The sequence below is a fragment of the Arvicanthis niloticus genome, chromosome 15, assembly GCF_011762505.2.
Source record: "Arvicanthis niloticus isolate mArvNil1 chromosome 15, mArvNil1.pat.X, whole genome shotgun sequence".
NCBI lineage: Eukaryota > Metazoa > Chordata > Mammalia > Rodentia > Muridae > Arvicanthis > Arvicanthis niloticus.
The window spans coordinates 5667681-5688708 of NC_047672.1; the positions used below are offsets into that span (position 1 = coordinate 5667681).

Sequence of the window (21028 nt, forward strand, 5' to 3'; positions counted from 1 at the left end):
GTTTGGTGCATTCTTTCATGAGTGGGGTTTGCAGCCTTCTTGTGTCTGTGTGATTTTGTGCTTGAGCTTCTAGTGTCACCTCATTAGTGCTTCCTTCTGTCACGAGGGTGGATTCTGAGTGGACGTTACATAGACCTGTCCTCAGTGTCTCTGGAAAGCATATGAATGAAGACTAACCAATGAGCAACAACGTAGTGTGATTTGTAGGGGGTGGGCGTGGGAACGGAGATTATATGGTGACCTGATATCCATCACGGGTTGGGGAGTGCTGCCGGAGATTGAATCCAGGGCTTGATGCAAGCTACACAGGTAGCTTACTCCTCATCTGTGTATTTTGAAGTATCTTTTAAGCAGCTCAGTCTAGTCTTGAACTTGAGATCTTCCTGCCAAGTGTGGGGATAATAGGCATACTCCACCGTGCCTTGTTATTACAGGTTTTAGTTTAACATTTGTGTGAAGAAAAGGAACTGATGCAAAGGTTTTTTTCACTGAAAAGTAGTTTGAAATTCTTAGGGATATAGTTTACAGAAGATCACGTCAGGGCAGGGCAGTGTGCAGGGAACATCAAGGTCTGACCAAAGAAAGAGTAAGCACAAGAGCTGGGCTCTGTGCTATTAAAGTCTACTCTTCTAACCATAACCCCTGAGTTGTTGTTATGTTTTATCTGGCCTGCTCTTAACTACTATTGGACAGCCCTCATGGCCATGCTTTCTTGAGACTTAACCTGTGTCTGCTTTTTCCTCTCTCCACCTTTTCTTTCTCCTCATGGTCTCCTCTGAACCTAAGGCCAGGGACACCAATTTCCACCTATCTCAATTCTCTCCAGCTGTAGGCTGTAGGCATCTTTATTCAATCAGAAATAATTTGGGTCTACTTGCCTCATTTCTGGGCAAGCAGGTCTTTGGGGCCTGTACATGTAGCATTATAGTACCTAGCAACAGACAAATTTCAACATGGGTATGTACATGCTACAGCACACACATGGAGAAATAACTTTCAGGAGTCAGTTGTCTTTCACCACATGAGACCTAGGGATCCAGCTTGGGATGTGGGGTGTGACAGTGAGTCCCTTCCTGCTGAGGCCGTGTGACCGCTCCTTTCATAAAGCTGTTCATAAGCACTGTTAGCATTACTAACCGCTAGATGCAGTATGCTTACAACTTATTGTGAATTTGTATTGAGTTCATGTATCTGTCTGTCTCTCTCTCTCTCTCTCTCTCTCTCTCTCTCTCTCTCTCTCTCTGTCTCTCTCTCTGTGTGTGTGTGTGTGTGAGTGTGAGAGAAGAGTTCAAGACAGCGTGGAGGAAGAATCCTGGGGGTTGAAACTTTACCTTTTGAGACATCTTGTTAGGCCAATTTTTACTTTCATAGTTGGATTTTAGGGTTTGTTTCTGTTGCAGGTGTGTCAGTAGTAAATTCACTGGTTCCCCCCCTCCCCCCCAAGCTCACATTAAGCATTTTTAGGTTGGCTTACCTTTTACGATCACTGTTTAGGTTTATGTGTGTTTTCCTTGCATTTGTTTGTGCATTACATGTATGCCTGCTGTGTTGTGGGTGCTGGGAGTGAACTGCTGAGATTGAACCCAGGTCTTCTGTGGAGCTGTGCAGTCCCTTCAGAAACACTCACCACATGTAGTCACACCCTTTCTTTTGAGACAGGTATGGATGGAAACTTGCTGTATAGACCAGGCTGGCCTAGAATGCAAAAATCTGCCTCCTGCCTCCTGAGCCCTGGGATTCCCACTTCACCCTCTTCAGGCCTGGGTTAAGGGTCAGGTGCTTGTGATGCTTTCTCAGGGGCCTGGCTTAGCAAGTTTTCAGTTTTTTTTTTTTTTTTTTTTTTTTTTTAAACTGTTCAGTGTTGGGGCAGAATTCAGTGCCTACTGTATGTAAGCTTGGCTTGTCATTGTTGATTTTTACTTTATGTGTGAGTGTTGTCTGTGTGTATGGTTGTACACCATGAATATGCAGTGCATGAGGAGGCCAGAAGAGGGCGTTAGATCCCCTGGAATTGGAGTTAGAGACCATACGACCATATGGATGCTGAGAATTCCCCTAGAAGAATGGCCAGTGCTTTTGACTGCTTAGCCATCTTTCTAGCCTTTGTTCTTGTTTTAAAAAAATATAGTTTACGTATAAATGTAAATGAATGTCATTCATGTAGCCAAACTCTGTTAGGGGTGACAATGTGTTTAAAATAAAAAAAATCTGGGTGTTTTGCCTATATATGTCTGTACTATGAAGGTCTAGTGACTTTGGAAACTAGAAGAGGAGTTACAGATAGTTGTAAACTGCCCTGTGGATTCTTGGAATAGAAACTGGGTCCTCGGGAAGAGCAAGAACTGTAGCTGCTGATCTTTTCAGCCCCAGATTTCGGTTTGGATTCTAGATTTCTCTCAGTATGCACATATGAATTCATGTACTCACATAGGCTCAAGAGTGTGTCCGATTCCTTAAAGCTGCAGTCCTAGGTGGTGATGAGGTTGCTGCAGTGCTGGGGACCAAACTCAGGCCATCTGGGAGAATACCAGATGTCGGAGAGCCAGCTCTCCAGCCCACTGACAACATTATGTTCTGTGATAGGCTGCTTTTAGAAATAATATACAAAAAGTCTCAGCCAGGCGAAGGTGGCACGACATCTCCTGATTTTGGAGACAGACAAGCAGATCTCTGAATGAGGCCAGGCTGGTCTACAGAGTTAGTTCTGGGACAGCCAGGGGTACACAGAGAAACTTTGTCTCAATAAAACAAACAAACAAACAAACAAAAAAACCCAAAAAACAAAAAAGTCTTCTTTTTCCCAGTTTTGAGGAAATAAATCCTGAATTGTATCCATTTTCTCTGGAACTTTCTGTAAAAATAGGATAGCTCTGATATCCAGAACTTAGAATGAACTGGGAGATGGGTACCTGGGATGTCTGTGGAGACTTCTCTTGATATTTGAGGTAAGAACCCTCACCTGTGGTTGGCAACGTTCTGTGATGGGGACACAGGTGGTTAACATCCTGTGCTGCTCTTTGTAACTGACTGCTGCTTCTACCACCCTGCTGTCTGCCAGAATATGTCATCACAGTGGCAGGAGGAGACATACCAATCTCTGGGTGGCCAACCTGCAGATTTACTGCCTCTAGCTTTCCAGTGTATGGGTGGTCTAGGAGGTCAGGATAGGACTCAGGAGCTGGCTTTGGCATCTCCCTGGCCTTTACAAGATCCACTTCAACTGTGCCTGTGTCCTGGTATTTTTGAGTCATTAGTGCTGGTACCACTTGGTTTACAAGGTTTCTGGGGCTGAAAGGGGAAACTGCTGCAGACAAGCCTGTGGTCCCAGGCAAATACAGAGACCAAAGTGAGAATTCCATTTTGTCTCCATTCCTTGATAAACTATGAGTGCAGTAAGACTCAAAAAGTAAATACTCCCCAATTTATTTATTTTTGAGATAGAGTTTCAAGGCTGTCCTGGAACTCTTAAGACACCTAACTCCCAGACATCCGCCTGCCTCTACTGCCTGAGTGCTGGGATTAAAGCTGTGTGCCTCCACCGCCCATCATTGTTTTGGTTTTTAGGAGCAGTTTTTTAACTGCTGAGCCATTTCTCCAGCTCCAAAAAAATTTAGTGAGTGGCATCTGGTTTATGTCCAGCGCCTCTCAGTCCTGTTTGTCTTTTTACTGGTGAGCATATGGCAGGGGGAGGGGAAGTCTGGCTTTACTGCCTGGGGGCGGAAGCTGCCTTGCCTGTGTTCCTCATAAGGCCTGGCTCTGATCCTCGAGGGTGCTACAAGAGGCATTCAGGAGTGGCTACAGCTGTGAGGCGTTGTCCTGCATCTCCATCTTGTAACTAACAACATTTGGCCCCAGTCATGGGAACAGTTGGTGTTTTTAAGATGCCCCTAAGTCCCAGCCCCACCAGCCTGAGAAATTATTGACTATGGGACCCTTACTCAGGACACTGATGGGCATGAACAATGTGGTCTGTGTGCCATAGGGGACAATATCACATGGAGCTGACACTTCAGTGTAGGGCATACCAGCTTCACTTGGCTGTTTGTCCACTGTGACTCAGTGACTTCAGGATGCTTGTGACACAGTACCCAGAAGAAGCTCAACTGGTGCTTTCCATAGTTCTTACCCACAGAGGCAGGGTCTCTACCCTGGAACTCAGATTTGTCGAACTCAGCTCTTGTCTTAGCATCCTAAATGCTGGAATTATAAGTGTCACCCAGCTCACCAGTTATTTTTATAATTCCTCTATGTATCTCTGACCCCAGAGGACATAGCCTTTAAATATTCTTCATAAGGCTGAGGATGTGACTCAGTGCAGGGCACTTGTCTGCCTGAGTTAGAAACACAGTCACTGTCCTGTTTGAAACCAGTGCTTTAGGGATTCCCTGGTTTCTAGGTCTCCTGATGAAATGTGACTTGCATACGTGTGCGTTTCCTAACTCTTCTCCACCCTGTTGTCTGCCCCCTCATTCCGGGCTGGCTTTATTCAGACCCCACCTGGTTCCCCACTTTCTGGCTGCTGTATACTTCCCTTTCTGTTCAAGCGTATCCTCTCACAAATGTCCCCATTCTGTTGTGTTCATTTGAGACTGACAGCACAGAGCTTGTTTGAAAGTGTACAGCACTGAGTCTTAAGAACAAGAACCCTGTGCCACAGTGCCCAGCACATGTTTGACACCAGTGGTCTGACTGACTTCATCTTGTGTGCCAGCAGGTGATACAGGTGAAATACTGGGTCGATGACATTAATGACTGAGCAAATTCTTTCACCTTGTGTGCTTGGGGAGGCATGTGAAGTCAGCACCACGTTCAGCTGGACTCAGTGGGATCTGAGGTCGTACCACACTTGTGTGACAGCTGCCAAGTATTTCTGTCTCAGCTTCTGGATGACCTCAGTGTCTTGGCTCAGGACACTGGCAGTGTACATGATTGTGGTTTTTTTTTTTAAAAGTTCCATTTAATTTGTTGTTAAGGCAGATGTTTTCTGATGTGTTTCGTTCCCCGAGTGGGAAAGAAACATGAGCTCTCATAATCCAGGATGTGGCTGAGTGCCTGACGTGGCCTTAGGTTCTGGTTTGCATCCCCAGCATCAAACAACCCCACTTTAAAACCAAAAAAAGAAAAGAAAGAAAAAAAAGATGAATATGGGACTGGAGAGATGGCTCAGCAGTTGAGAGCGCTAGCTGTTCTTCCACAGGTCCTGAGTTCAATTCCCAGCAACTACATGCTGGCTCATAACCATCTGTAATGGGTTCCATCCAAAGCTCTCTTCAGGTGTGTCTGAAGAGAATAACAGTGCACTCACATACATACAATAAATTTTTTTTTAAAAGTGAATGTAACGTGTGTGTATGTGTGTGTTACACGCCCTTAATCCCACCACTCAGGAGGCAGGGGCAAGGGGTCTCTGCATCTGAGGCTGCTACACATCTCAAAAAAACACAAACCCCCAAACAACCACCTCCCTCCCCAAAACCCCAAGACAAAAAATCAAAAAGGCATCAGAGGAGCAAAAGAGATGGCTCACCAGTTAAGAGCACTGGCCTAACCGGGCGGTGGTGGCGCACGCCTTTAATCCCAGCACTTGGGAGGCAGAGGCAGGTGGATTTCTGAGTTCGAGGCCAGCCTGGTCTACAGGGTGAGTTCCAGGACAGCCAGGGCTACACAGAGAAACCCTGTCTCGAAAAACCGGGGGCGGGGGAAAGAGAAAAAGAGCACTGGCCTACAAGAGGACTCAGGTTCAATTCCCAGCACCCACATGACAGCTCACAATTGTAACTCTTGAGATCTTATACCCTCATACAGACAGACATGCAGGCAAAATATAAATTACATTTAAAAAAAAAAAAGGCATCAGTGGCTGATGAGGTAAAAAAAAAACCTTTAATTCTGTCAGAGTAAGGTGAAAGTCTGAGTTCAAAGCCAGCTTGGTTGGTCTATGAAGAATTCCAGACCCTACCCTGATAATTAAGTAAAATATAAAATAAAAATTATGCTAGCAGATTGGCTAGCAGAAATTATGCCTTTTTGTGTTCTGTTTTTGTTTTTTGAAACAGGGTTTTTCTGTATAGTTCTGGTTGTTCTAGAATTCATTATGTATACCAGGATAGCTTCAGACTCAGAGATATGCCTGCCTGCCTGCCTCTGCCTCCTGAGTGCTGGGATTAAAGGCATGTGCCACCACCACCCAGCTGTACTAAATTTTTAAAATGGATTTGTGTGTGTGTGTGTGTGTGTGTGTGTGTGGTTTTGGCTGTATATATTTCTGTGTGCAGGGCAGGTGTGGGTGCTAGGAATCTTACCTGGGTCACCTGGAAGAACAGCAAATGCACATCCTTCCCAGCTTGGTAACATACTGTCCAAAAAGGCTGTGTTCCTGACTCTCAGATTGTTTCCCTAGTTTTAAAGGTTTGCTAGGAGGACCTGGTGTTTGTGTCAGTTGCAGAAAATGTGTGCTTCTGTAAATTCCAGAAAAGACTTTCGTACATCTTTCCTTAAATTACCTTTGTTTATATGTGTAAATGCATTCTGTCACACACGTGGAAGATGGAGTACAGTCGGCTTCCAGGAAACAGGTCATCAGGTTTTGAAGCAAGTGCCCTTGTTGTGAGCTTTCCTGCTGGCCCCACTTGTGTAATATGCTGAAGTACATGATTGAGTGATGGCTCAATGCAGGGAGCTTTGTGTGTGAGCTGAGTTAGATATAGCAAGCCCTGGGATCCTCACCGAGATTCAAGGTGCACACACCCACATGTCCTCTGGGACATGCGTGTAAGAGCTGCCGTGGTGAGCACTCTGAGACATGCTAGCTGTGGGCCCAGCTTGTCTTCCATGTAAGGCAGTTGACTCAGAGCTGGTTCCTACTTGTGTGATAGCAATGGCATTTCCTTCCCACTGGAACTTTACAAGTCCTTACAAGTTAGGTTTTCAGGTTGGCTATCAGGAGCTTCTGAGAAAAAGATTCAGAGACCCTCTGGATTGGAGGTCTCATGCTTACAGACCTTGTGAAGGGCTGTGCTTCTGGCTCATAGCCTTAAAGATCCCAATGACTGGTGTCGGTCTGCTGCTGGGGTATCTGGGATGGAGCTGGTGTTTGTTTATCACAGGGTGGAGGAGGAAGACTTGTGCACCTTGGCTAGATGGAATTGTGGTGAGGTGAGGTGAGACACTTGTCAAGGGCAGGTTCTTTCTGGAGATTGGTGGCTGCTGCCATTGGCTTCATTCAAGCCCTGCAGGTTTGGGCAGATTGCCTGTGGCCTTGCAGCTGTGTGATCCTCTGGGTTAATAGGAACCCAAAAGGTATAGCAAAATTTTGCTTATCTTGAGGTGAGGTTAAGCTGCTGTTTGTGGAGTTGGAACTATGTCCTTCCCTAGGGTTCTGTCAAAGACTGTCTTGTTGCACCTGAGTTTTTCTGTTAGCGTGAGTTTTACTCGATTCTTGGGCTGAATGTGATCTTGGGAGTATTCCATCCATCTCAGTCTGATATGTTAAATTGTGAAGTTAAACTTTTGTATCATCCATATCTGTTAAGGGGATAGAACAGAGCTGGTCAGTTGAATGGTTCCTCCTGTCTTTAAATATGAATGCTGTTTAATCTCAGACTATGCACATGCATCCTTCATTGTGTCCTGGCACATTCTGCCTGCCTAACAGCGGTGGATACTAGGCTCCTGCATTTGGGTCCCTGGAAGAGATGGACACAGCATACCACAGTGTAAGCTGGGACCACACCATTCTCACTCCTAACAAGCAAGCATTGAGGACGTCTGTTAAGAGTTTATGGCAGTGGGTCTCAACCTTCCTAATGCCCAACCCTTTAATATAGTCCTTATGTTGTGGTATACCCCAATGAAATTAAATTATTTTGTTGCTACTTCATAACAGTAGTTTTGCTATTGTGAATGTGCATACATGTCTGATATGCAGGATATCTGATAAGTAACCCTTGGGAAGGAGTTGTCTGACACCCCCCACCCCTAACCCCCGTCGGCCCCCAAAAGGGGTCATGTCCCGCAAGTTGAGAACTGCTGGTTTATGTGCTTTCTTTGGTTTTCATGGGACTTCTTTTGTTTTGCTCCCATGGATATTATGGCACTTAGCTTTGTTTACAGGTTTTCATTCTTTAAAATTTTTTTTGGGGGGTCCTGGGTATGGAATCCATGATGTCACTTTTCCCTAGAGCTGCTACTATCAGCCCTTGCTCTGGTTTTCAAGATTTGATCTTCCTCCCAGCCACTGGCACTGGATGTGTTTTAAGGGCCCTCTGGATGAGCTCTGAGCTCTACCCTCTGTGCTGTGGGCTAGCTGTCCCTCTTACTCCAGGCCTGATTAGGTGTTGAGGGATAACTGTAGGGCATGGCAGTACCACAAATGATTTTACTTTCAGTTCTGCCCACCAAGAGCATGGCCACTCTGACCTCCGCTCTGCCTTCCTGTGTCTTTGCAGTCTTTGCAGGCTGCACTCGAAGTCCTTTCTGTGGTAGGTGCTGGTCAGGACAAGTAGTGCTAGCTTATTTCTGGGTTCTGTGGACTCTGACTGGCTGCTCTGTGATGTGGTGGTAGTGGTGGTGGTGGTGGTGTGTGTGTGGGGTGTGTGTGTGTACATGTTCAGCTCTGTTAGAGTGTGCCACGAAGGCTGTGGTTAGAGCCAACCAGCTCACTGGAAATGAGGAGTGATGTGCTTTGGGCCAAGATATGAAGATGGCAGGGATGGTCCTCACTCATCTGCCCACTTCTCAAAGCTTGTAGGGCATCTCCACATTAAGGAGTAAGGATAAAGGTGTTTGAGCCCAGGAGCTTGCCATCACTTGAAGGTCGTCGTGTGATAGTTATCTGTAGCTTTGTGGGTTTCCACCATAACAGGACAGATATGATATCAACTGGAAGACAACATCTCCTGTAAAAGCAGTTTCCATGGGCCGTTGTCATGCTGGCCATGCTCCTGGGGTACTTGTATTCCTTCTCTTCCTCGGCAGCCATGAAGACGAAGAACAGAGGATTTAGGACTAGCAGTTCTCAAGCAGGACAGGAACACAGCACTGGAGCTTGTAAGCACAGAGTCAGTCCACAGGGCCTGCTGTGAGAGCGCTGGAGCTTGTAAGCACAGAGTCAGTCCACAGGGCCTGTTGTGAGAGCACTGGAGCTTGTAAGCACAGAGTCAGTCCACAGGGCCTGCTGTAAGAGCGCTGGAGCTTGTAAGCACAGAGTCAGTCCACAGGGCCATCTGTATCTGGGCTGGATCTAGGTTTGTGTGCTGGGGTGAGCCCAGCCCAGCTTCTTCCTTCCACATGGGAATCAGGCTTGGTAATATCCCAGACACCAGTGGTCATGTTGTGTCTGCTCTGGTCAAATTGCCTTAGAGGCAGCAGTTGCTACGTGGATAGCTTCACAGGTCTTGTCATCCCAGCCAGCTCATTATTCTGGGGTGCTGGCTGCCAGCCACTACTTCTTAGTATATTGTGAGGACAGCAGGCTGGAAGGAGTGCTTGGACAAATACATCCCTTATAGGGAGTACCTGGTGGGGATGCCCGAGGAGAGAGATGAGCTAATATCTGCTGATTTCCCACCTTCATTTCTGACCCAGGCATTTGAGTTTGTGGGACCCTATGGCCTGTGTCCCCATGCTCTTCAGTGCTGGGCCATGGGCAGGGAAATTCCTAGTGGGGATTTTCAGGAAAGCCCCGAGAGCTGGGTGGCACTCTGAGCAGGAAGGTGGCAACTGTGAGAGGGTTGGCTTGGCTGTCATAAGCCACCAAGAAGTATTGGCCTTGTGCTCTGAGTCCCGAGCTCCTGATTTGCTAGTTAGCTGTCATGAGAACGAAGACCAGGGTCTGGAAGGTTTGTCGGGCACAGTGTCAACTTTCTGCTAGTCTTTCGGCTATTCTAAGAGCTTAGTTCTTTCTAAAATTACTACATTTATTTGTGAGGGGGTGTGTATGTGCGTGCATGCACATGCAGATCAGAGGACAATTTGACAATTGCTTCTCTCCCATGAGGGTCCTGGGGATCAAGTTCAGGTTATCAGGCTTACCTTATCTGCAAAGCATATTCACTCTCCGGGCCATCTTGCCATTTGCCAGTCCCAAGATAACAAAAAAGCCAGTTTACTCTGCACATTTAGTTGTTTAACTCTTGAACAGGTAAGCACAGAACTCTTTGAAGGTGCTCTGAAGTCAGGGACACTCTGTTTCCAGGCTGGGGAATGTAGAGAGTGCAGGTGCAGAGAGCCCACCGTGAGAAGAGAAGCATGCCATCCTTGTGGTGACTGGCTTCCTGCTATTGAAGTCCCAGCCAAGCTCCTCCACTGAGGCCCAAGGCCTGTAAAGGTCACTTAGGACGTTTGCTGGGGGTTGTTTGTACCTCGCGGGGTGCATCCAGCCAGAACCTGTGGATCCAGCAGGACTTTTGGGAAGGGTGCTTCTGAAGCAGAGATGTGGGGAGCACCCTGTGTCTCCTCTTGTGGCTGGCTGTATGGGAACTTGGTTCTGAATAGACCTGAGGATATCCGTTTTGGCACTGAGGTAAGTGAGAAGACGAGCAAGAGGCTGCTGTCTGGAGGTTCAGCACAGTGTCCCCAAAATAAAGGTTTGGCAGCAGTTGTATGTGGTGTCACACATGAAAAAAAAATGTGGTTTCCTTTACAAGGCACAACCGGGCAACACGCTCACCCTCCCTTTCTCCTCAGCACTTCCCCTCCCTTACTGTGATGAAATATGGGGTTATATAGCCTCAGATTATGTAGTCCTAGGCTGGCTTAGAACTGTTTTTTTCTCTTTTTGAGACTGGGTTTTTCTGTGCAACAAGCCCTGGCTGTCCTGTCCTGGATTTGAACACTAGAGTGGCCTTGAAGTCATAGAGAACCACCTGCCTCTGCCTCCTGAATGCTGGGAATAAAGGCAGGTGCCTCCACACCTGGTCTGTTTTTTGATAAAGTTTTGGAATGTTGTCCAGGGCGGCCTCTAGTGCACCGCCAGTGTTGAGGATACGCCGCGAATGACCATGCCTGCCGGGGATTTACAGGCATTGTTTTCTGTTCAGCAGAGTAGTCTGGCTTGGAGTGTGTCTGGTCTTTCTTCTTGTGCTCTCAGTTTGTTTATGGTGTTGGAGAAACTGGCCAGCTGTGGGACATGCCAGTTATAGTTGACAGTAGGCATCAGGTGAGCATCCACATTATGTAACCTTAACATGCCATCATCTGTACCATCCAGATTCTGAACCCTGTCGACATGTGTCTACCATTACCACCTGAGTTGTCAGGAACTGTGTTCTGTTTGCAGACCAGCAGAGGTTGGATGTTTGTTTCAGAAGCCCCCTGGCTGGGGTGGTGCTATCCCTGTTCCTACCCAAACTATGCCTTTCCTCAGTGTTCTTTGAATACAGTGCTTCAGCCCGGTGCCTGAATGTGGGGTGCATGGTAGTTTCCTTTCCACAGCCTCCCAGATCTCAGGTTTTGTTCTCATTCAGACATGTTTGCTGAACCCTCAAAGCTTGCCCACACCACATTCTGTCCTCTGCTCGTCAGGATCTCCAGGTCTGGCAGAGCATAGAGGACGGGTGAGAACAGTGGAGTGGAAACGGTGGCGCCTCCAGCAGGCTGCAGCTGCTGGCTCACCTCTGTGCTTGGTTAAACAGATGCACCGTGGAGTGTGGAAGGTCTCTGCTGCACTGAATGCCGGGAAATAGCCAGGGACCTGGGGAAATTTGCAAGCTCAGTGCTCTGGACTTGTGACTGGTGACCTGGTAGCCCTAGGTGTCCCAGGTGTGATGCATTACCCCAGTTGTCTCCCCTCCCCTCCCCTCCCCTCCCCTCCCCTCCCCTCCCCTCCCCTCCCCTCCCCTCCCCTCCCCTCCCCTCCCCTCCCCTCCCCTCCCCTCCCCTCCCCTCCTCTTTCCTTTCCTTTTTCCTTTCCGTCTTTTGTTGTTTTGTTTGTTTATTTGTTTTGTTTTGAGATAGGATTTTATTGTGTAGCCCTTGCTGTTTTGGAGCTCTGTAGACCAGGTTGGCCTGCCTTTGCCTCTTGAGTGCTGAGACTAAAGGCAAGTGCCTCCATCTCCCAGCTGCATTACCCCGTTAAGATAATGGCAGGTTCTAATGTTACCTACCAGGCATCTCCACAGGTCTGGCTCCTGCAGAACCTGGGTCCATGGGATATGTCCAGATGAGGACTGATTTACTTACCACATTGCTCCGAGCAGGTGCTTCCCAGGGATGAAAGGGGAACCTGCATGTGAGGTGGCTGTACCTTTCTTTACTACCAAAGAAAGGCAGCTCTTGCATGACTGTGGCTGAGTTGACACATAGGCTGCAATGGATGGTTGCAGGGCAAAGGTTTATCCTCCTGGTGAACTGAGTGTCTAGAATGGAGAGTCACTGCTCTCAGTTTTATGCCTGGTATAAAGGATAACAGTGCTGTTACTCAGTTACAGGGAATGGAAGTTAACCCTTTAATCGTCTCTTTCTTGTTTTATTTTCAGTATTCATCTAGTGTGTAAAACCATGTTTCACATGTTTTTGCCAAAGAACAAAAACAGAGTGTTTTTGGGGCAGAGTGTTGGGGGTGTGATGAGCTACCTGGCTGGGCTGGGAAATTTTGGGGAGATTGCCTGGGACCTGGCTCTATCCTGTAGAGATGGTGGACAGAGGCTTCTGCAGTCCTTCTAAGCCACTTTATGCTTGTACAGAGGTGGTCTTGGTTGTTAGCCTATGAACATGCTTGGCCTCTTTGCAGGTCTGAATTGTTGGGTTGGCAAGAACTGTGTTAAGTGGTATCGGCCAGGCCTAGGCCTTGACTATTCAGCTGAGAATCTGGATGATGATAATACAGCAGAGAGAGAGGGAGTTGCTTTCTCTGGGATTGTTTTCTTCCCCACTGTGGGAAGAGAATGTTCAGGCCCAGTAGTGCAGTGGAGGGAATGGATTCTTCTTCTTTTATAAATATATGGTGGCTCTGGAGATGGAGCCACCTGTTGGGAAAGAAGGCAAGTGAAGCCTTTTGCTCCCAAGGGAGGGCTGAGGCTCACAGCTCTCCCTGGTGTGCTGTGCTTTCAGGTGTGGCTGACGAGAACGCCCTTGCAGAAGAATGCCAGCGGAGAGGCCAACACACACCAGCTCTGGCCCCTGGCCCGGCCCCAGCACCAGTCCGGGTCCCCTCCCAGGCCCGGCCCCCGGCCCCGGCCCCGGCCCCAGCTCCAGCCCAGACTCCGGCCCCTTCTGTCAGCACCCGCCCACAGAAGCCACCCAGGCCTGCCCCAACGGCCAAGCTTGTGTCTAAAAGCAGCTGGGAAGATGAAGAGCAGGACAGGCAGCGGGCTCCTGGCAACCGGGATGCCCCTATGACCTCAGCAGGTGTGCAGGAGGGAGCTGGTGTGGAGCAACCCCAAAGTGTTTTGCCCCCAGATCCAGGACAGCAAGCACAGAAGTCAGGCCTGTGTTGCTGCATTCTGACCTGAGTGGGCATGGGGACCTGGGGGTAGGTGCCAGGCCTGCCGAAAAGGGACAGAGAGGATACGTGTGTCCAGCTCACCTCCCACAGCTGCTCTATGTATGGCTTAGCTGCGTGGCTCAAAGCCAACCCCATGATTAAAACGGGGGTCCCAGTATTCTGATGTGTATGGAGTATATTGTCTGGGTTAGGTTGACTGCTAGGGAATTGCTAGGTACTGCTTCTGTCCCCAATGGTTCTGGTTTATAACTTGATCCTAGAGCTTGGGGTCTATCACTTAACCTGACTTGCCCCAAGATCACTTGCACACTTACTAACTTCAGTCTCCAGACAGAAAGCCCTAGCCGTGTTCCCAGTAGAGTTATCTCAGGTGAGCCACAGGTGAAGGTGGAGGCCTGGCTTCTCCCTCTGTGCTCATGATGGGATTGTCCACCATCCAACGCCACCCTCAGCCAGGAGCTTAGACATCTCCAGGTGTATTGTGTTTCTCATAGAACATTCTGGGTGGTCAGTGTGTACACATAGAGCTTCTCAGTCAGGCCCCAGCCCTGTATCAGTGTAGTTTTATTGCCCAGAAGTGTGACAAGTTTGTGCCTATGGCTGCACAAAACTCCAGTCCAAACTACAGAGATGTGGCTTGGTGGTCTTTGTCACGTTGTGTTGCAAAGTGCCCTAAGCGAAATTCAGTTCCTTTGCTTTTCAGAAGTTTGTATTAAAGGCAAGCGCCCCCCCCCCCCCACTCCCGTTCTCCTCAGAGGAGAATGAAGCAGGTGTCCTTTAGGGTTCTACAAGCAGAAGGAAGCAAACAGTACTTGTGACATTACTAGAATTTTGGGTAGCCAGCATAGTTACCTTGCTGTGGAGAGATGCCAGCAGAAACAGATGGGTGACTGAGCCCTGTGCAGCTGAGTGGCAGATGCTTGCCTAACTGTATCGGGGAGCTCCTGGTGCTTCAGTGGCTGTGAACACCTCCCATGAGCACTGTCCCAGTGCTGAGTGAGCCCAAGAGGATTGGAAAAGGTGGTAAGAGAAACAGAACAGAGCAACCTTGTAGATTTTGGCAACTTCCCTCAACTCTTGTTTCGTTGTAAAGGTGCTGGAGCCTGGCCTATGAGGTGCCATGCCATTAATCTTCTGGTTTCTAGGAGGTATATTGGGGCAGGCCTGACTGCAGAACTTGTTTCATAGGTGTGTAGGCCTTCCACAGCAGGATCTCGACAGGAAGTGCGGCTGCAGCCCATGGCCATTCTCTAGGCCCTGGCCACACCTCTTAAGCCAAAGGTGACCAGGAGACAGAATTTAGTAGTAAGAACAGCAAAGTGCTTTCACTTTGTTGTTTTGTCAGTGCAGATTCAGGCTCGCTCTGTATGTGTGTGTGTGTATGTATGTGTGTGTGTGTGTGTGTGTGTGTGTGTGTGTGTACTGGTGAGCTTGTGGACCCCGGTAGAAATCTTACTCGAGAGGCTGGAAAAGGTGAATGAGGTGGTCTCCCTGTGTCCTGAGTCAAAAGCACTGCCAGTGTGGCTCTGGGGGGAGCTGGCACTTCCTCTGCTTTAAGTTACGGAGCCATACTTTCCTATAGAAAAAAAAAAATTGTAGCCCTTCACTTACCTTCTCTCTCAGAGAAGTCGTGTTCTTTAAACTGCCACCTGACTACACAAGGGTTTGGCTTAACTAAGTGAAGATAGAGGCCCGTTGAGAGGGGAATTAGAAACAGCTACCATACAAAAGTGGTTTCTGGTTTCCACAACAAAACCGTGACCTAGGCAGCATAGCTTGGTCTGTACTGCAAGCAACTGTCCTCTGGCTGACACAGAAACCTTTGCAAAGTCTGGCCCTCTGCTGTTGGGATCGGGGACCAAGTCCAGACCTTAAAATTCTGAGAGCCACTGTTGAAGAACTTAAGATGTCCTGGGCCCGGCTTCCTACACTTTACTCAGGGCAGCCTTTAGGGGCTTTGCTGTTATTATTGGTTTTGGTTGGATTTACAAGTCTTGAGAAAGTTTTCCTAAAAATTCACACAAAGAAAAATTTGATGCAAGCCATCCCAGTTGCAGTTCCCAGTGGCTGTCAGCTGTGGAGCTGCTGGGTACAGCCTAGGTACAGCCTGGGTACAGCCTGGCTGGTTGGCATCAGCAAGTGGATGAAAAAAATTCTCACTGAGGTATCTTCCTAGAAAAGGATTTATTGTGCAATTTAAGCCACCTGGGTTATCAGGAGTTTCATGGATTGGACTGTGGTCAGCCAGAATAGCCATGGTCCAAACTGCTGGTGAGGGGAGACAAAATGCAGTTTGATTTGCTGGTTGTGTGTGTGTGTGTGTGTGTGGTGTGTGTGTGTTTGTGTGTACGCGCGTGTGTGTGTGAACTGCCCACATGCTTGGTAAGCTCTATATTGCTGAGCCATGGGTTCAGGATATGTCCCGTCCCCCCCCCCCCCCCCCCCCCCCCCCCCGTTTCCTTTTTTTCAGGCTATTCTGTGGCCTTGAAAGTTTGTTCTGCAGAGGGCAAGCTGCATTTTGGAAAAGGGATTAGTGGCATTGTGCATTTGTTTGTGGGTTCCACACAACATGGTCATTAAAAAGCATTCAACATGAGAAGAGTCATGAATGAAAGAATGAACAGTTCCTTCTTCTTGCTGCCAACTTGGCCCTGCCTAGTAGCTGTGGAGTGTGACCCTCTTCACAGAGCATGGCTTGCAATTCTTAGCTAGAGCCTGCATCTAATCCTGCTGCTGGCCTGCCTTCCTCACGCCTCACACCCCCAACTAATTCACGTGTTGAGGTTTTGGTGGATCTCACCATGGGAATTTTAATGTATCCGTGGGCATGTTATAGAAGCTAGAGTTCTGAGATCTCTTGTGGCTCTTGTTCAATACCAGGCCTATATCCCACCTACTTCATGTGGCCAGGGTCTGAGCTTCTGCAGGACTGAAGGCAAAGCCCTTCATTTCTAGCTCATTGGCAATATCCAGAGCTGGCTTCTGTCAGTCTTACCATGGCCTTGGCTGGTGAGGTCACGTACCTGTTAGCTTTAATGACAGGAAAAAGTAGAGAGACTTTTTTTCAAGATAGAAAAATAGGCTGCCAGAGAGAATGGACTTTCCATTCCCAAAGGCAGCTGTGGAGGGTGTCTGATTGACTTGGCTGCGCAGGTGACAGGGTTGTACATTCTGCAGGTAGGGCCTTGGCAGGGCCTCTGAGAGCCTGTTGGACAGAGCTGGTTCTGTGGCTGGGCTGCTGGGTAAATGTAGGAAGCTTGCTGTGCGTTGCACACTCCCTGTGTGGTGGTGACGTTCTGGGAGCAATATGGAAAGTCTTTGGCATGCTATTCCAAACAGTTGGTGTTTTCTTTTTGATGTGGACACCATAAATGCTGTCTGTTGCTTTCTTTGTACATGGGGAAGTGTCTAGAGACTGACGCACCTCATGGGATGCAGTTGCTGGTGTGCAGTGTTTCACAAGCCATGTTTCCTTAGGGCTCAAAGAAGGTGGCAAGAGGAAGAAGCAGAAGCAGAAAGAGGACTCGAAGAAGAAGAAGTCGACCAAAGGGAACCGCTAGGCTGGACTTGGCGGCAGCCACAGCAGCCGCTCTCGTGTGTGTGTGTGTGTGTGTGTGTGTGTGTGTGTGTGTGTGTGTGTGCGCGCGCGCGCACGGCAGCGGCATCCTTTAAGTGCCGCCCAGGGTCACTTCGCTTATCAGGATTGTGGACGTGTGTGCCCACGGATGGGTAGGATCAGGGGTGTTGGCGGTGGAGGCAGCAATCTCGGGTGGCTTGTATACGTTTGTGACACACCCTCAGCCTTGTAACTGCTTTTCCCCAACACTAAATCCACAGCAGTTTCCTCAAGTTGTAAGGGTCTGCCTAATTCTTTTCAGCAGCCCAAAGCCCTGCTTTGAGCTCTGAGGTATTTGTAGTTGTAGGAGTCCGTAGGGTCCAGTAGGGCACTGGGTATGTGTTCATGATAGACTGCCTCCTGGCGGCGGTACAGTGTGCAGTTTTAAGTACAGTGGAACTTACAAGTAAAGTAAGCTGTGCCTTGAGCCATGGGTATCAGGATGCTTGATTCAGGGTACTCTGGCCATACACAGGCCATCAGGAGCCACTTCCTTCAGATGTAGTCTTTCCTTATTTATTGTTCAACTTTTAATCTTCTCCAGGTAGTCAAAATTGACACCAAATATAGTTTAGTTTTTGGGATATCTCATCTTTTCTTCTTGGAGAAATATTTGTCCTTTTTTAGTCAAAAGGTTTTGCTTAGCAATACCATTTCTAGTAATGATAGGTCAGTGCTACTGGCTATTTACACAAACACACAGCACACAGAGGCGCGTGCAAAATAATCAATTATTTAAGTTGCAAGTAATGGCCCCCTTCACAAGCTTTGTCCCATCACAACCCATGCCACACTGTCACCTAACTTGTGGTTTGCATGGAGCACCAGGTAGTTCTGATGCCATCTCACTTCTGGGAGCTGTGTTCCTTCCTTTTGGCCACGAGGATCTGTTGTTTGAACTTTGTCCCCCTGGCAGTGAGTACATTATAAAAGTGTTTGTGAGCTTGAGATGGGTTCAGCAGTGTGGACAGGGAAAGTTTTGTGAGTTACGGGCACTGCTGTAGCTAGGAGCTGGGACAGGGTCACCTGGGTTTTGAGGAAGTGACCACAAGTGTTTGCTGTGTTTGCTTGGTTTTGGTGGGAGGAGGTGTGGGCACTTATGGAGTGTGAATTGGTGTTGTGTGTTGTGGAAATGTGACCCTCAAGGAGGAATGTATTTTAGTGCTACTGACGTAAATAAACTGTAAGCGTCACAGAGTCCAGCTCTCTTGTGGTCATTCCCTGTCTGTAAGTTGCACTGTTACTATGAAAAATAAAAGCAGGTCTTGTATTTTTTTTAATACAGTTTTATACATTTGGTTTTTTGTGTGTGTATGTGCAGGGTGTACTCTGGTGTATGGGTAGAGGTCAGAGGACAGCTTGTGAGAGCTGGTCCTCTGCTGCTACCTTGTGAGTTCTGGGTGCCCATTTTAGGTGGTCAGACTTGGTGGCAAACAGACTGATACACTGAGCCAACTCACCAGCCCCTACATTTTCAATTATGGAAGATAAAGTGACATTTTAGGGGGAAAAGATGTGTTGGTGTCCCATACAAAGGTCAGTTGTCGTCCAGTGAGCATGGCTTTATGGACTAGCAGCCTGATTGAGCATGCTGGGAGCGTGGAGGAGAGGTTCCTTCTCAGCCTGGCCTCATGAATGTGACAATATACTGCTCAAGTTTGCTTTACTGAAAAGGAAGGTGCTCGAATGCATGTGTGAGAGACCATTTCAGATGAGGCTCCTTGGCCACTCAGACCCCAGTCTAGCTGTTGATGTCAGCCACATCACCTTAGGCCTGTCACAGATGTGTAACCAGCAGGCTACCCCAACTCTAACCCTAACCCTAACCCTAACCCTAACCCTAACCCTAACCCCCTAACCCTAACCCTAACCCTAACCCTAACCAAGTCTTTGCATGTCTTCAGGTAGCCTGACTTTCTAGATGAACTTCAGTCCAAGGGCAGCTCTTCCCAATGTGATAGCCGACAGGAAGGAGCCAACATCTATGTAGGGCTTGCTGTGTATACCTAGGTAAGGGCTTAGATAAAGTGACACAGAAAAGACAGGGCTGCTGGTCCATACATGGGCTGGGGCATTATGCAGTCAGCCATATCTATTCAGTAGTTTGCAGTATGCTAGCCAGTCCAGGCTGGTTACTGCCTCCTGATATGACAGGTGTAGGATCCTGCCAGAGGGGAATGAGTATAGAATAGGGGTAAACTGTTTATCTCCAGTGACACAGTGCTGGTACACAATTATCTTTCTGATCTTTCATGTGTGAGATGAAAGGTGGAACTCTGGGTGTGGAAATGCCCAATGGGGCTGGGGAGAGGGGACCTGGAGAGGTCAGGACCACACCCAGGATCTGCCGGGTACTTTTGGGACCCTTCCACCCTCTTTGAGAGAGAATGTAATCATTTTGAGCATGGTGAAGACCCAAGGTCTGGAAGCATCTTAGCTGTAGGGCAGAGAGAGAAACCCCGGAAGGGATGCTGCACTCTGAAAGCTTCTCTAGTTATTACCCAGTGTCTCAGCAAAACTGTCATTCAGTCACAGTTGTAGTTCTGTGTTGTAACACATGCCTTTAATACCCATACTTGCCTTTAATACTAGTACTTGGGAGGCAGAGGTAGGCTGAACATCTGAATTTGAGATCAGCTTGGTCTGCATATATTTTTAGGCCAGCGAGCACTGTGTAGTAAGACACACCCTGCCTGTATACTCCCCAACCCCCCAAAGAAGAAAAGTTGCAATATATGGATTAAACAGGGTTTTACTTTGCGGCTCATTTGGGAGGAGATCTCACTTATCCCATTGACTTCCAAATGGCAACTGGAACCATCTGGTACCCTCAGATCTTGGTCTGGAGCAGCTCCCAGTCTCTCTTACTCTGCCCTTAGAGATACCGCTGGAGTATTCTCATTCATCCAAAGGTGATGCTTGGTCTATAAAAAGCTGCTGGCTGACATGTCCCTGTCAACTGACTTACCAAGTGTGGTGCCACCCTGTCTGAGAGCCATGATGAAGCAGGCGGGTCCTAAGTCATTCTGGGGTGGGTCACTGTAGGCTATGTCAAATACGTGGTAGGCTCCATGTGAACGAGCTATGCGCATCCCCAGTGGTCCAAGATTGGGAGTAGAGCCTGGGGCTCTGACAGCGGTCCTGGCAGTGCTGGGGAACTTTCTCTAGGCGGGCGGGTAGCATAGCCTTTCTTAGGAGTGCCTGACAGTATTTCATGCTGTCTTCCTTGGGACCAGCTCTCCATCTCAATGCAGAGTACTTCTCCATCACTATGTTGCCTTCTAACCCTAAGGCTGCCAATCAATGGTGGGCAGCTCCTAGGCAACAAAGTCAGTGGCCTGCTAGCCGAGCTGGGTACCCAGCAGCACTTGGAAGAACTGAGCCCTCCACTCACAGGAGCCTGGCCACCATTAAAGGTAAAAAGAACACTTCTTGTCCATAGGTGAAGAACAGATGACAGGCTGAGGCAGGAGGTCTGACTCTGGGCTTTGACTGACATTGTGGAAAGCCTAGAAGTCAGGAAGGGTTTACTGTACATGGCTTCTGTGTCTAGGTGATGGAGGGACTTTGGAAAGGAGAGTAATGGGAGTGAGAAGGAACTGAGGTTACAGCTGTGAGGAAAGGATACGCATCAGGGAAACCCAAGGGTCTGCCATGTACTTTATAACAGGTTGAAGCCGGTCCCTGGCCCTGCTGTGTCCCCCTGTGGTGGATGGGATCTGTGCAGGCTTGGTCTGCTGTACCTAGCTCCTGTTCATCTCATCCCATTTTCTGTAAGCGAAGTAAAAACCACAGAAGCTGGGTGGTAGTGGCCCATGCATGCCTGTAATCTCAGCACAGAGTTTGAGGTCATCCTGAGTTACAAGACAACCAAGGACAGTGAGACCCATCTCCCCCCACCCCAACCCTCCAAAAAACCCTACAAAAAACGGAAAAAAAAAAAAAGAAAAAAAACCACCCACAACCCC

General features: G+C 48.2%; 1 protein-coding gene and 1 long non-coding RNA gene across 7 annotated transcripts in view; one reads left to right on the forward strand and one right to left on the reverse strand.

The window, feature by feature from the left end:
• The window catches only part of Dnajb6 (DnaJ heat shock protein family (Hsp40) member B6), a 75007-nt gene that overhangs the window by 31996 nt on the left and 21983 nt on the right, over positions 1-21028 (forward strand). The window contains exons 9-10 of one of the 3 annotated variants that reach the window (XM_034518998.2): positions 13051-13347; positions 16922-18257. The exons of 1 other annotated variant lie outside the window; for it this stretch is intronic. In XM_034518998.2, the coding sequence (XP_034374889.1) occupies positions 13051-13347; positions 16922-17004 (380 nt within the window). In that variant the 3' untranslated portion in view covers positions 17005-18257. Of the gene's footprint in view, positions 1-13050; positions 13348-16921; positions 18258-21028 lie in introns of those variants that run through there. One more of the 3 variants, XM_034518999.2, reaches the window with a different exon arrangement.
• LOC143434504 (uncharacterized) lies at positions 4934-15184 on the reverse strand. 4 transcript variants are annotated; one of them, XR_013103996.1, is made up of 5 exons: positions 15056-15184; positions 14297-14436; positions 12181-12390; positions 10033-11692; positions 4934-7524 (listed from the first exon to the last, which is right to left on the reverse strand). It is a non-coding gene; the product is annotated as an uncharacterized LOC143434504 (long non-coding RNA). The 4 variants fall into 4 exon arrangements; XR_013103994.1 differs by having other exon boundaries at positions 4934-5280; positions 6303-7524; positions 14297-15177; XR_013103995.1 differs by having other exon boundaries at positions 11614-11692; positions 14297-15177.